Source organism: Taudactylus pleione, unplaced genomic scaffold (genome assembly GCF_031769625.1).
Source record: "Taudactylus pleione unplaced genomic scaffold, aTauple2 ptg000460l, whole genome shotgun sequence".
Taxonomy (NCBI): Eukaryota; Metazoa; Chordata; class Amphibia; order Anura; family Myobatrachidae; genus Taudactylus; species Taudactylus pleione.
Genome location: NW_028284862.1, coordinates 1,535,599 through 1,548,592, shown reverse-complemented (window position 1 = coordinate 1,548,592; position 12,994 = coordinate 1,535,599). Strand labels below are relative to the sequence as shown.

Genomic DNA, 12,994 nt, shown 5'->3' with positions numbered 1-12,994 from the left:
TATACTGTGATACAGGACAGTACGGGGACTCACTATACTGTGATACAGGACAGTAGGGGACTCTCCTACTACTATACAGTGATACAGGCCAGTAGGGGGACTCTCAGTTTACTGTGATACAGGACGGTACGGGGACTCTCTCACTATACTGTGATACAGGATGGTACGGGGACTCACTATACTGTGATACAGGATGGTACGGGGACTCACTATACTGTGATACAGGACAGTAGGGGGACTCTCACTATACTGTGATACAGGACGGCACGGGACTCTCACTATACTGTGATACAGGACAGTAGGGGGACTCTCACTATACTGTGATACAGGACGGTAGGGGGACTCTCACTATACTGTGATACAGGACAGTAGGGGGGACTCTCACTATACTGTGATACAGGACAGTACGGGGGGGGACTCTCTCACGATACTGTGATACAGGACAGTAGGGGGGACTCTCTCACGATACTGTGATACAGGACAGTAGGGGGGGACTCTCTCACGATACTGTGATACAGGACAGTAGGGGGGGGACTCTCACGATACTGTGATACAGGACAGTAGGGGGGGACTCTCTCACTATACTGTGATACAGGACAGTACGGTGACTCTCACTATACTGTGATACAGGACAGTACGGGGACTCTCACTATACTGTGATACAGGACAGTAGGGGGGGACTCTCACTATACTGTGATACAGGACAGTAGGGGGGACTCTCTCACTATACTGTGATACAGGACAGTAGGGGGGGACTCTCACAGTACTGTGATACAGGATAGTAGGGGGGGGACTCTCACTATACTGTGATACAGGACAGTACGGGGACTCTCACTATACTGTGATACAGGACAGTATGGGGACTCACTATACTGTGATACAGGACAGTAGGGGGACTCTCAGTTCACTGTGATACAGGACGGTACGGGGACTCTCTCACTATACTGTGATACAGGACAGTACGGGGACTCTCTCACTATACTGTGATACAGGACTGTAGGGGGACTCTCTCACTGTACTGTGATACAGAACGGTACGGGGACTCTCACTATACTGTGATACGTGACAGTAGGGGGACTCTCACTGTACTGTGATACAGGACAGTACGGGGATCTCGCATTGCTAGGTACTAATCCTGTTTACACAATGCAGAGACCAAACATTGTTTTTGTTTGTTTTTTCATTGGTTACAAGTATAATTAAGCAGCTGCAGTCACCCTATTCTCCTCCTGCCCACTGCCCCCCCCCATTTCTCTTCTCCCTCCCCCCCGCCCTCGTTTACCTCTCCCCCCTCCCTCCCCCGCCCTCGTTTGCCTCCCCCCCCTCGTTTGCCTCCCCCCCCCTCGTTTGCCTCCCCCCCCCCTCGTTTGCCTCCCCCCCCTCGTTTTCCTCCCCCCCTCGTTTGCCTCCCCCCTCGTTTGCCTCTCCCCCCTCCCTCCCCCCCCTCGTTTGCCTCTCCCCCCTCTCTCCCCCCCTCGTTTGCCTCTCCCCCTCTCTCCCCCCCTCGTTTGCCTCTCCCCCCCCTCGTTTGCCTCTCCCTCCCCCCCTCGTTTGCCTCTCCCTCCCCCCCTCGTTTGCCTCTCCCTCCCCCCCTCGTTTGCCTCTCCTCCCCCCCTCGTTTGCCTCTCCCTCCCCCCCTCGTTTGCCTCTCCCTCCTCGTTTGCCTCTCCCCCCTCGTTTGCCTCTCCCTCTCTCCCCCCCTCGTTTGCCTCTCCCTCTCTCCCCCCTCGTTTGCCTCTCCCTCTCTCCCCCCTCGTTTGCCTCTCCCTCTCTCCCCCCCTCGTTTGCCTCTCCCTCTCTCCCCCCCTCGTTTGCCTCTCCCTCTCTCCCCCCCCTCGTTTGCCTCTCCCTCTCTCCCCCCCCTCGTTTGCCTCTCCCTCTCTCCCCCCCCTCGTTTGCCTCTCCCTCTCTCCCCCCCCTCGTTTGCCTCTCCCTCTCTCCCCCCTCGTTTGCCTCTCCCTCTCTCCCCCCCCTCGTTTGCCTCTCCCTCTCTCCCCCCCTCGTTTGCCTCTCCCTCTCTCCCCCCCTCGTTTGCCTCTCCCTCTCTCCCCCCCTCGTTTGCCTCTCCCTCTCTCCCCCCCTCGTTTGCCTCTCCCTCTCTCCCCCCTCGTTTGCCTCTCCCTCTCTCCCCCCTCGTTTGCCTCTCCCTCCCCCCTCGTTTGCCTCCCTCCCCCCTCGTTTGCCTCTCCCCCCTCCCTCCCCCCCCTCGTTTGCCTCTCCCCCTCCCTCCCCCCCCTCGTTTGCCTCTCCCCCCTCCCTCCCCCCCCTCGTTTGCCTCTCCCCCCTCCCCCCCCTCGTTTGCCTCTCCCCCCTCCCTCCCCCCCCCTCGTTTGCCTCTCCCCCCCTCCCCCCCCTCGTTTGCCTCTCCCCCCTCCCCCCCGTTTGCCTCTCCCCCCTCCCCCCCCCTCGTTTGCCTCTCCCCCCTCCCCCCCCCTCGATTGCCTCTCCACCCTCCCTCCCTCCCCTCGTTTGCCTCTCCACCCTCCCTCCCCCCCCTCGTTTGCCTCTCCACCCTCCCTCCCCCCCCTCGTTTGCCTCTCCACCCTCCCTCCCCCCTCGTTTGCCTCTCCACCCTCCCTCCCCCCTCGTTTGCCTCTCCACCCTCCCTCCCCCCCCTCGTTTGCCTCTCCACCCTCCCTCCCCCCCCTCGTTTGCCTCTCCACCCTCCCTCCCCCCCTCGTTTGCCTCTCCACCCTCCCTCCCCCCCCTCGTTTGCCTCTCCACCCTCCCTCCCCCCCCTCGTTTGCCTCTCCACCCTCCCTCCCCCCCCTCGTTTGCCTCTCCACCTTCCCTCCTCCCCCTCGTTTGCCTCTCCACCTTCCCTCCTCCCCCTCGTTTGCCTCTCCCCCCTCGTTTGCCACTCCCTCCCCCTCCCCCCTCGTTTGCCTCTCCCCCCTCGTTTGCCTCTCCCTCCCTTTCCCCCCTCGTTTGCCTCTCCCTCCCTTTCCCCCCTCGTTTGCCTCTCCCTCCCACTCCCCCCTCGTTTGCCTCTCCCTCCCACTCCCCCCTCGTTTGCCTCTCCCTCCCTCCCTCCCCCCCCCCTCGTTTGCCTCTCTCCCCCCCCCCCCCGCCCCTCACTTTTGCCTCTGGTCACCCCCCCCTCTCTTCTTCTCATTCTCACTGATTTGCTATGTTCATCTGTTTAGAAATGAACTGACCGACCATGTGGACATAATAGACTCCGGCCTGGACAGTCTGCAGAGTATGTTCAGCGCGCACAGCTTCAGCATGGATTCCAGCGCACTTCTCGATGTGAGTGCCCCTTATATATAGCTGGCTCTTTATATCGGAGTATATCACCGCCCCTTATATATAGCTGGCTCTGTTTATCGGAGTATATCACCGCCCCTTGTATATAGCTGGTTCCGTATATCGGAGTATTTCTACTTCAGGGTCCACAGGGTTGTCCTTGGGGTATAGCTGGATCTGGATCTGGATCCACGGGCACCACGCAGTTAAAGCTTTGCTGCTCCCAGGATGCACTTGGGTCCGTCCTCCTCTATACCCCGCCCCCGAGCCACAGGCACCTCAGTTTTAGTTGGTGCCCGGCCGGAGTCGGGTCACCCTGGGCAGCTTTATTTTTATTTTTAAAAGAAGATTTTATTTATTTTTACTATCTTCCGAGCGGCAGCATCACTGTCCATCTGGACGTCCACGCTGCCACTCCAACAGCCCCGCTGGCGCTGCAACGCCAGTACTGATCTGGGGATCACAGTGGCTCCGGGAGCTCCCACTGACTGGTGCCGGATTCTACGGGGCCAGGTAAGCCGCGTGCAGCGCTATGCGCGGGGATGAAATGCAGTCTTTAGTCGCCGGTCTCTGGGACAGACCGGTGGAGCTAGTAGCGGCAGCGGGCTCCCCCTGCATCAGGAATACCCCGCGTGACTGCTGGACCACCAGGGTGTAAGGTCCGGAAGGGAACCGGCATCCCTGGGGGTTTCATACTAGCAGGGGAGGCAGCCTTCCCTGGTTCAGCGCTCCTCCCCTCAGCCCAGCGCGCCTTCTCTCATGTGTGCTGGCGTCGCTGGGCTGTTATCTCCTGGCCACTCCTCAGTGCTCTCCGGCGGCCATCTTCTTGTGGCAAACGCAGAGCTCCCAGGCGGATACATTGGACCAGTCCCCCTGCGTACCTCTCCCCTGATCTGGACAGTGTTCGCAGCGCTATAGCCCTCCCAGACACTGAATCTGGGAGGTTGATTGTAGCTTAAGGTGCAGTGAGTAGAACTTCTCTGCATTGTATGTGACTATTACTAGTGCTGCTGTCTGTGCTTATTTCTACTTATCGTCAGCTTATACCTATCCCTTTCCTTCTCCTACGGCCCGCAGGTGCGTGGGGGAGGGGTGTTCTTTCTGTATACCTCACTTATATAGATCTACGTATTTGTGAGGTCCGTCACATACTGCGGTGTGCTCCTCAGTACCATATTGTGGGCTGTTTGTGTTGCATACTTGGGAGTGCGCAGGTGTTATACGCCTCACCTCGTTTCGGTGATACTCTTTTATTGCAAAAGTTTTTGTGTCATGTCTGATGAGGAGAATGAGCGCTCCGTGGCTCCTGTGTTGTTTTCCTGCCGGCGCTGTTTGGCAGGGGTTGATGGGGTGGATTTGTCTCAGGACGGTCTGTGCGGACGGTGCCAGCTGGTACCTGGTCCCTCTAAACCCCCGGTGGCGCAGGATCATCCTTGGGCGATGTTTACACAAGTGCTGGCGTTAATCGCGGACCGGCTTGTGGTCCCGCCTGCGGTCCCTCTAGGGCGTTGCCCCAGCCTATCATCCCCCGTTCCCCGGGGGTTACGCATCTGGTGCAGTCTCCTCCGGGTCTCAGACTGTGGGTCCTTATGCGGGATTGCCTGTATACGTGCAGTCTCCCACGGTGACGCAGCAGTCGATGGTACCCTTTCAGGGGTATCCTCAGACGGTACACCCTCCGTGGGTGGATGTCCTCTCCAGCTCTGTTCAGAGCCTGGCGGCCTCGTCATCGGCTTTTCAGTCAATGTTGCACAGTGATTTGCCCCAAAGGCGTCCAAGCAACCCGTTCCGGCTTCACTGGCGGCGCAGTTCACGGACATTGACGTGTCTTCGGATGATGGAGAGATCTATGAGGACTGTGACTCGGATGCTGGGGCCCAGGAGGTGGAGGATAAGTCCTCGATTAATGTGCCGGCTTTGGTTAGGGCGGTGCGGGCAATCCTTCATATAGAGGAGGATGCGCCGGCTCCCAGGTCGAAGTACCCTAATTTTAAAAAGGCCAAAGTAGCTTCGACTGTTTTTCCCCTGTCCGACCAGTTGACGGATCATATGGCGGAGGCCTGGCAGTTGCCCAGCAAGAGATTCCAACCGCAACGGTTGGCTTCCAACTATCCTTTTCCTGAGGCTCATTGCAGGAAATGGGAAACCCCACCTGCGGTGGATTCCCACGTTACCCGCTTAATTAAAAGCGCTACGTTGCCTTTGCCGTCGATCTCCTCCCTGAAAGATCCCACGGACAGGAAAGTGGAGACTTGTTTAAAGTCTATCTACTCTCTCTCTGGGGCTGTGGCCCGTCCGTCCATGGCTATCTCTTGGGTGGCTAAGGCCATCGAGAGCTGGGCCAACGCTTTGGAGGATACCTTTCCGGATGATGCTCCGGAGATCCAGAGAGCGTTGATTGGACAAATGAGGGATGCGGCTTTCTACATTGGGAAAGCATCGTTGGATGCAAGCCTGCTGACCTCTAGGGTGTCGGCGGCAGCTGTGTCGGCGTGTCAGTCCTTGTGGCTGCGGTCTTGGAGAGCTGACGCAGACTCCAAAAAGGGCCTGGAGGCCTTACCTTTTAATGGAGAGTTGCTTTTTGGTCCAGACTTGGACAAAATAGTGGATATTCTGGCTAAGTCTAAATCAGCCTTCCCCTCCCTTCGGCTTCTGCACCTACCAAAGTACGGAGCTCTGCTTTTCGGTCCTTTCGGGTTCAGGGCAAGGCAAAAGGTCAGTCCTTCCCAAGGTCGCTCCTAAGCTCAAGAAGCAGGCCTGGAGTGCCAGACGCCCTTCTTCCAAGCAGGAGGATAAACCTTCTGCCTGATGGGACGAGCCTCCCTCTGGGGGACCCCAGAGTGGGAGGCCGACTTCTTCAATTTGCCCAGTGCTGGCACAATACCACCACGGATGCCTGGGTTCGAGAAGTGGTCTCCCAGGGGTACGCCCTGTCTTTTCGGCACAGACACGGCACCGAGCGTATTCACAAAGGTTATGGCAGTCATGGCCGCACATCTTCGGAACCAGAATATACGGCTGCTGCCGTATCTGGACACCTCCTGTTGCTGGTGAGTTCCCCGGAGGTACTGCTTCAACATCTTCACCTGACGATTGCTTGCCTGCAAGCGCACGGGTGGTTGATAAATTGGAGAAAGTCCTACCTGATTCCATCTCAACGGATGGTTCATTTGGGAGCCCTGCTGGATTCTCGTCAGCAAAGGATCTTCCTGACTCCGGAGAAGGTCTCCTCCCTGCAGCTGTGGATACGCAGTTGCCTGAGCAGTTGCCGCCTGTCGGTCCATTCGGCTATGAGAGTTCTGGGGTCCATGGTGTCGACATTCGATATGGTGGAATTTGCCCAGTTCCATTCCTGGCCCCTGCAGGGGCTGATTCTATCGGAATGGAACGGGTTACCTCACCGTATCCGCTCTCAGATGCTGGTGTTGTCCCCGAAGGTTTGGCAGTCTTTGGCTTGGTGGCTTCAGACAGCTCATCTGTTCGAGGGGCGCCCCTTTTGGATCCTGGACTGGGTCCTGCTCACGACGGATGCCAGTCTCCGGGGTTGGGGGGCAGTGACCGGAGCTGGACTTGATGGCCTCCCATCACAATCACAAGTTGCCATTTACGGGTCAAGGACAAGAGACGCAGACGCATGTCTGGTGGATGCGCTGTCGGTGAAATGGACGTTTCACCTGGCGTATCTGTTTCCTTCGATATCCCTACTTCCTCGGGTCCTGCGGAAATTCAAGCAGGACGGCGGCACGCTCGTGCTGGTGGCACCGGCGTGGCCCAGACGTCCTTGTACTCCGATCTGAGGAGCCTCTCCATCGATGCTCCGTACCTTCTTCCTCAGCGTCGGGACCTATTGTCTCAGGGGCCCTGCCTTTACCCGGATCTGGGTCGGCTGTCTTTGATGGCGTGGCTCTTGAGACAGCCGTCTTGAGGTCTCTGGTTTCTCCAGTTCGGTTATTGGTACCATGCTCAGGGCACGCAAGCCGGCTTCCGCACGGATTTACCACAGGGTGTGACGCACTTACTTTCAGTGGTGTGAGTCCAGAAGCTATGATCCTCAGGTGTTCCGAGTTTCTAGAATCTTGACATTTCTTCATTCGGCTTTGGACCTCTGCTTACGCCTTGCCTCTCTGAAGGTTCATGTGTCCGCTTTGTCCATGTGGTTCCAACGACGGATTGCTACACTGCCAGATGTTCACACCTTTTTCCAAGGTGTTCTCAGGATCCAGCCTCCCTTCGTGCCTCCTGTGGCTCCTTGGGACTTGGTGGTGGTGCTACGGGTCCTGCAGGGTCCTCCTTTTGAGCCTCTTGAGTCAGTGGAACTCAAGTGGCTGACGTTTAAGACCGTTTTTCTCCTGGCAATTGCTTCTGCCAGGAGGGTGTCAGAATTGGGGCGCTTTCCTGTCGCCCTCCTTTTCTGGTGCTCCGCACTCGTCCTGAGTTTTTACCTAAAGTGGTTTCGAAGTTCCACATCAATCAGGAACTTGTTGTGCCAGCTTTTCAGTCACCTGATCTTTCAGCTGGTGAGGCTTCCTTAGATGTAGTCCAGGCACTTAGAATCTATGTGGACCGGACTGCTTCGGTTAGGAAGTCTGATTCGTTGTTGTCCTCTTTGGTTTTCACAGGAGGGGTTGGCTTGCCAACAAGCAAACGTAAGCCCGTTGGCTTTGTTCCGTTATTTGTGAGGCTTATGCACAGGAGGGTTTACCTGTGCCGGCCTCTGTTAAGGCTCATTCCACTCTTTCTGTGGGTCCCTCTTGGGCTGCTAGGCGTGGCGCCTCTGCTGTTCAGCTGTGTAAGGCGGCCACTTGGTCTTCAATTCAGACGTTTTTGAGGTTTTATGCGTTTGACACCTTCGCCTCTCAGGATGCATTCTTTGGGCGCCGGGTTCTCCTTTCAGCACAGGAGCGTCCCCGCCCTTAGTTGAACTGCTTTGGGACATCCCCAAGGTCAACCAACTGAGGTGCCTGTGGCTCGGGGGCGGGGTATAGAGGACGGACCCAAGTGCATCCTGGGAGCAGCAAAGCTTTAACTGCGTGGTGCACGTGGATCCAGATCCAGCTATGCCCCAAGGTCAACCCTGTGGACCCTATGGACTTCGTAGAAACAGAGATAACAAAGGTAAGTTCTTACCATATCTCTTGTTATCACCGCCCCTTATATATAGCTGGCTCTGTATATCGGAGTATATCACCGCCCCTTGTATATAGCTGGCTCCGTATATCGGAGTATATACAGTCAGGTGCATAAATATTGGGACATTGACAGAATTTTCAGATTTTGGCCTCTATTCACCACCACAATGGCTTTGAAATGAAACAAACAAGATGTGATTTACCTGCAGACTTTCAGATTTAATTTGAGGGTAATTACATCCAAATCAGGTGAACGGTGTAGGAATTACAACGGTTTCTATATGTGCCTCCCACTTTTTAAGGGACCAAAGGTAATGGGACTATCAACTCAAAAGCTATTTCATGGACAGGTGTGGGCTATTCCCTCGTTATTTCATTATCAATTAAGCAGGTAAAAGGTCTGGAGTTGATTCTAGGTGTGACATTTGCATTTGGAATCAGTTGCTGTCGACTCTCAATATGAGATCCAAAGAGCTGTCACTATCAGTGAAGCAAGCCATCATTAGGCTGAAAAATCAAAACAAACCCATCAGAGAGATAGCAAAACATTAGGTGTGGCCAAATCAACTGTTTGGAGCATTCTTAAAAAGAAAGAACGCACCAGAGAGCTCAGCAACACCAAAAGACCCGGAAGACCACGGAAAACAATTGTGGTGGATGACAGAAGAATTATTTCCCTGGTGAAGAAAAACCCCTTCACAACAGTTGGCCAAATCAAGAACTCTCTCCAGGAGGTAGGTGTATATGTGTCAAAGTCAACAATCAAGAGAAGACTTCACAAGAGTGAATATAGAGCAGTGTTGGCTAACCTTGACACTCCAGCTGTTATGGAACTACATAACCCAGCATGCACTGCTACAGTTTTGCTATTAGGGCATGCTAAAACTGTGGCAGGGCATGCTGGGATATATAGTTCCACAACAACTGGAGTGTCAAGGTTAGCCAACACTGATATAGAGGGTTCACCACATGATGTAAACCATTGGTGAGCCTCAAAAACAGGAAGACCAGATTGGAGTTTGCCAAACAACATCTAAAAAAGCCATTACAGTTCTGGAACAACATCCTATGGACAGATGAGACAAAGATCAACTTGTACCAGAGTGATGGGAAGAGAAGGAAAGGAACTGCTCATGATCCAAAACATACCACCTCATCAGTGAAGCATGGTGGTGGTAGTGTCATGGCGTGGGCATGTATGGCTGCCAATGGCACTGGTTCCCTTGTATTTATTGATGATGTGACTGCTGGCAAAAGCAGCAGAATTCTGAAGTGTTTTGGGCAATATTATATGCTCATATTCAGTCAAATGCTTCAGAACTCATTGGACGGCGCTTCACAGTGCGGATGGACAATGACCCGAAGCATACTGCAAAAGCAACCAAAGAGTTTTTTAAGGCTAAAAAGTGGAATGTTATGCAATGGCCAAGTCAATCCCCTGACCTGAATCCGATTGAGCATGCATTTCACTTGATGAAGACAAAACTGAAGGGAAAATGCCCCAAGAACAAGCAGGAACTGAAGACATTTGCAGTAGAGGCCTGGCAGAGCATCACCAGGGATGAAACCCAGCGTCTGGTGATGTCTATGCGTTCCAGACTTCAGGCTGTAATTGTCTGCAAAGGATTTGCAACAAAGTATTAAAAAGTGAAAGTTAGATTTAGGATTGTTTAGTTTGTCCCATTACTTTTGGCCCCTTAAAAAGTGGGAGACACATATAGAAACCGTTGTAATTCCTACACCGTTCACCTGATTTGGATGTAATTACCCTCAAATTAAATCTGAAAGTCTGCAGGTAAATCACATCTTGTTTGTTTCATTTCAAAGCCATTGTGGTGGTGAATAGAGGCCAAAATATGAACATTCTGTCAATGTCCCAATATTTATGCACCTGACTGTATCTTTCGTCCCTGGGTGGCCCTAACCGCACTCACTCTGGTTTCTTGCAGCTCTTCAGTCCTTCGCTGAGTGTCCCAGATTTACCCCTTTCAGACCTGGACTCCAGTCTGGCCAGTGTAAGTGTCCCATAGTGCTGGTACAGTGGGAGGGGGCTACCTCCTGGAGATGGGGGGGTGTAAGACTTGTGTGTTTGTGCCACAGATCCAGGAGCTGTTGTCATACCAGGAACAGAAATCCTCAGAGGCAGATACAAGCGCAGAAGATGCAGGTACCCCCCCTCACCCCTCCCCCCCCATATCCCCCCTTCCTCGCCCCTCCTGCTCCTGACACACGGTCTCCTCTCTCGTCTCCTAGGGAAGCAGATTGTCCATTATACTGCACAGCCACTTATCCTGATGAACTCCCCGGGCTCAGACCTCCCCATCCTGCTGGAGCTGGACGGGGATGAAGCGGGAGATTACTCTGAGGATCCGGCCCTCGCTCTCCTTTCCTGGGACTCTCAAAACAAGTCAGCGGGGTCTGGGGTCTCCTAGATGATGGAACCACACAGGGGTGACTCTGAGTGATAAGAGGCGGCTCTGGCTACAGGATGGATCTCTCCCCTGTGCTGAGCCTGGACACCCAGTATCCTCCGCCGTCTCCAGACCCTCCCCGCAGGTGACACGTACCCCTCACTACCGCTACACTGAGGTCACCTGGAGCGATCGGCAGCCATGTTGTTCTACCTAGTGTGTAATGAGAATGGTATGAAGTGGCATTTCCTGAGGTGTTACCAATATAATGGCTTCTTACTTACATTCAGATGTATTGCAGATTGTTTAGACAATTATCATTACATTATGACTCCACGGGACTAGTCAGTATAACCTCTCTTATTCTGGTATACATGGGCCCTCCCCATCTCATATCTGACATACACGGGCCCTCTCCATCTTATATCTGACATACACGGGCCCTCTCCATCTTATATCTGATATACACGGGCCCTCCCCATCTCATATCTGATATACATGGGCCCTCTCCATCTTATATCTGATATACATGGGCCCTCTCCATCTTATATCTGATATACATGGGCCCTCCCCATCTTATATCTGATATACATGAGCCCTCTCCATCTCATATCTGATATACATGAGCCCTCTCCATCTTATATCTGATATACATGGACCCTCTCCATCTTATATCTGATATACATGGGCCCTCCCCATCTTATTCTGATATACATGGGCCCTCTCCATCTCATATCTGATATACATGGACCCTCCCCATCTTATTCTGATATACATGGCCCGTCCCCATCTCGTGTCTGATCTGCGTCTGCCCCTCCCCCATCTCGTGTCTGCTCTCCGCCTGCCCCTCCCCCATCTCGTGTCTGCTCTCCGCCTGCCCCTCCCCCATCTCGTGTCTGCTCTCCGCCTGCCCCTCCCCCATCTCGTGTCTGATCTGCGTCTGCCCCATATCGTGTCTGATCTCCGTCTGCCCCTCCCCCATCTTGTCTGATCTCCGTCTGCCCCTCCCCCATCTCGTGTCTGATCTGCGTCTGCCCCTCCCCCATCCTATGATGTACAGAACGCCCTCACACAGTGGAGCCTTTCTGCAGTGACCATGTAGGAGCCTGGGGTTTGCTCTTCCTACCATACACAATACCAGTGTATTCTACTATAGTTGAACCTTCTGGAGATTTGCTCAGTCTGTGACGATTCAGGGTTTTGCCATTTGATCCACGTTGCAATAAGGAGGTTTGGGTGATGAGGAAAAGGTATTTTCATGTTTGAGATGAGAAATAATAATTTAGTGTCCAGGGTGGGCTGGTATCCGGGGGTCCTCATATGGGGCACGTAGTAGGGTCCAAAAGGTAGAGGCTCAGGTACAGAGCAGCATTGGTAATAAAGGGATACAAAGCAATATATCTGCAATATTACTTACTTAGGGGCCAGCTGTGAGCTTTGTGTGCGAAATGCCAGGGGGGCGCCAGGTGGAAGTCCCGCGAAATGCCAGGGGGGGGCCAGGTGGAAGTCCCGCGAAATGCCAGGGGGGCCAGGTGGAAGTCCCGCGAAATGCCAGGGGGGCCAGGTGGAAGTTCCGCGAAATGCCAGGGGGGCCAGGTGGAAGTTCCGCAAAATGCCAGGCGGCCAGGTGGAAGTCCCGCGAAATGCCAGGGGGGGGGCCAGGTGGTGGAAGTCCCGCGAAATGCCAGGGGGGGGGGGTCAGGTGGAAGTCCCGCGAAATGCCAGAGGGGGGGGGGGGTCAGGTGGAAGTCCCGCAAGGTGGAAGTCCCGCGAAATGCCAGGGGGGGGGGTCAGGTGGAAGTCCCGCGAAATGCCAGGGGGGGGGGGTCAGGTGGAAGTCCCGCGAAATGCCAGGGGGGGGGTCAGGTGGAAGTCCCGCGAAATGCCAGGGGGGGGGGGGGGTCAGGTGGAAGTCCCGCGAAATGCCAGGGGGGGGGGGGGTCAGGTGGAAGTCCCGCGAAATGCCAGGGGGGGGGGGGGTCAGGTGGAAGTCCCGCGAAATGCCAGTGGGGGGGGGGGTCAGGTGGAAGTCCCGCGAAATGCCAGTGGGTGGGGGGGGGGGAAGGGGGAGGTCCCGTGAAATGCCAGGGGGGAGTCAGGTGGAAGTCCCGCAAAATGCCAGGGGGGAGTCAGGTGGAAGTCCCGCGAAATGCCAGGGGGGAGTCAGGTGGAAGTCCCGCGAAATGCCAGGGGGGGTCAGGTGGT

The 12,994-nt window shown here is 54.9% G+C and overlaps 1 protein-coding gene across 3 annotated transcripts in view; it reads left to right on the top strand.

Annotated features, from left to right (window-relative positions):
• The window catches only part of HSF1 (heat shock transcription factor 1), an 82,739-nt gene extending 70,421 nt beyond the window's left edge, over nucleotides 1-12,318 (top strand). For 2 of the 3 annotated variants that reach the window (XM_088448599.1, XM_088448601.1), the window contains exons 12-15: nucleotides 3,147-3,252; nucleotides 10,328-10,393; nucleotides 10,479-10,545; nucleotides 10,632-12,318. In XM_088448599.1, the coding sequence (XP_088304725.1) occupies nucleotides 3,147-3,252; nucleotides 10,328-10,393; nucleotides 10,479-10,545; nucleotides 10,632-10,810 (418 nt within the window). In that variant the 3' untranslated portion in view covers nucleotides 10,811-12,318. The remainder of the gene's footprint in view (nucleotides 1-3,146; nucleotides 3,253-10,327; nucleotides 10,394-10,478; nucleotides 10,546-10,631) is intronic. The other variant, XM_088448600.1, reaches the window with a different exon arrangement.
• The last annotated feature ends 676 nt before the right edge of the window (nucleotides 12,319-12,994 follow it).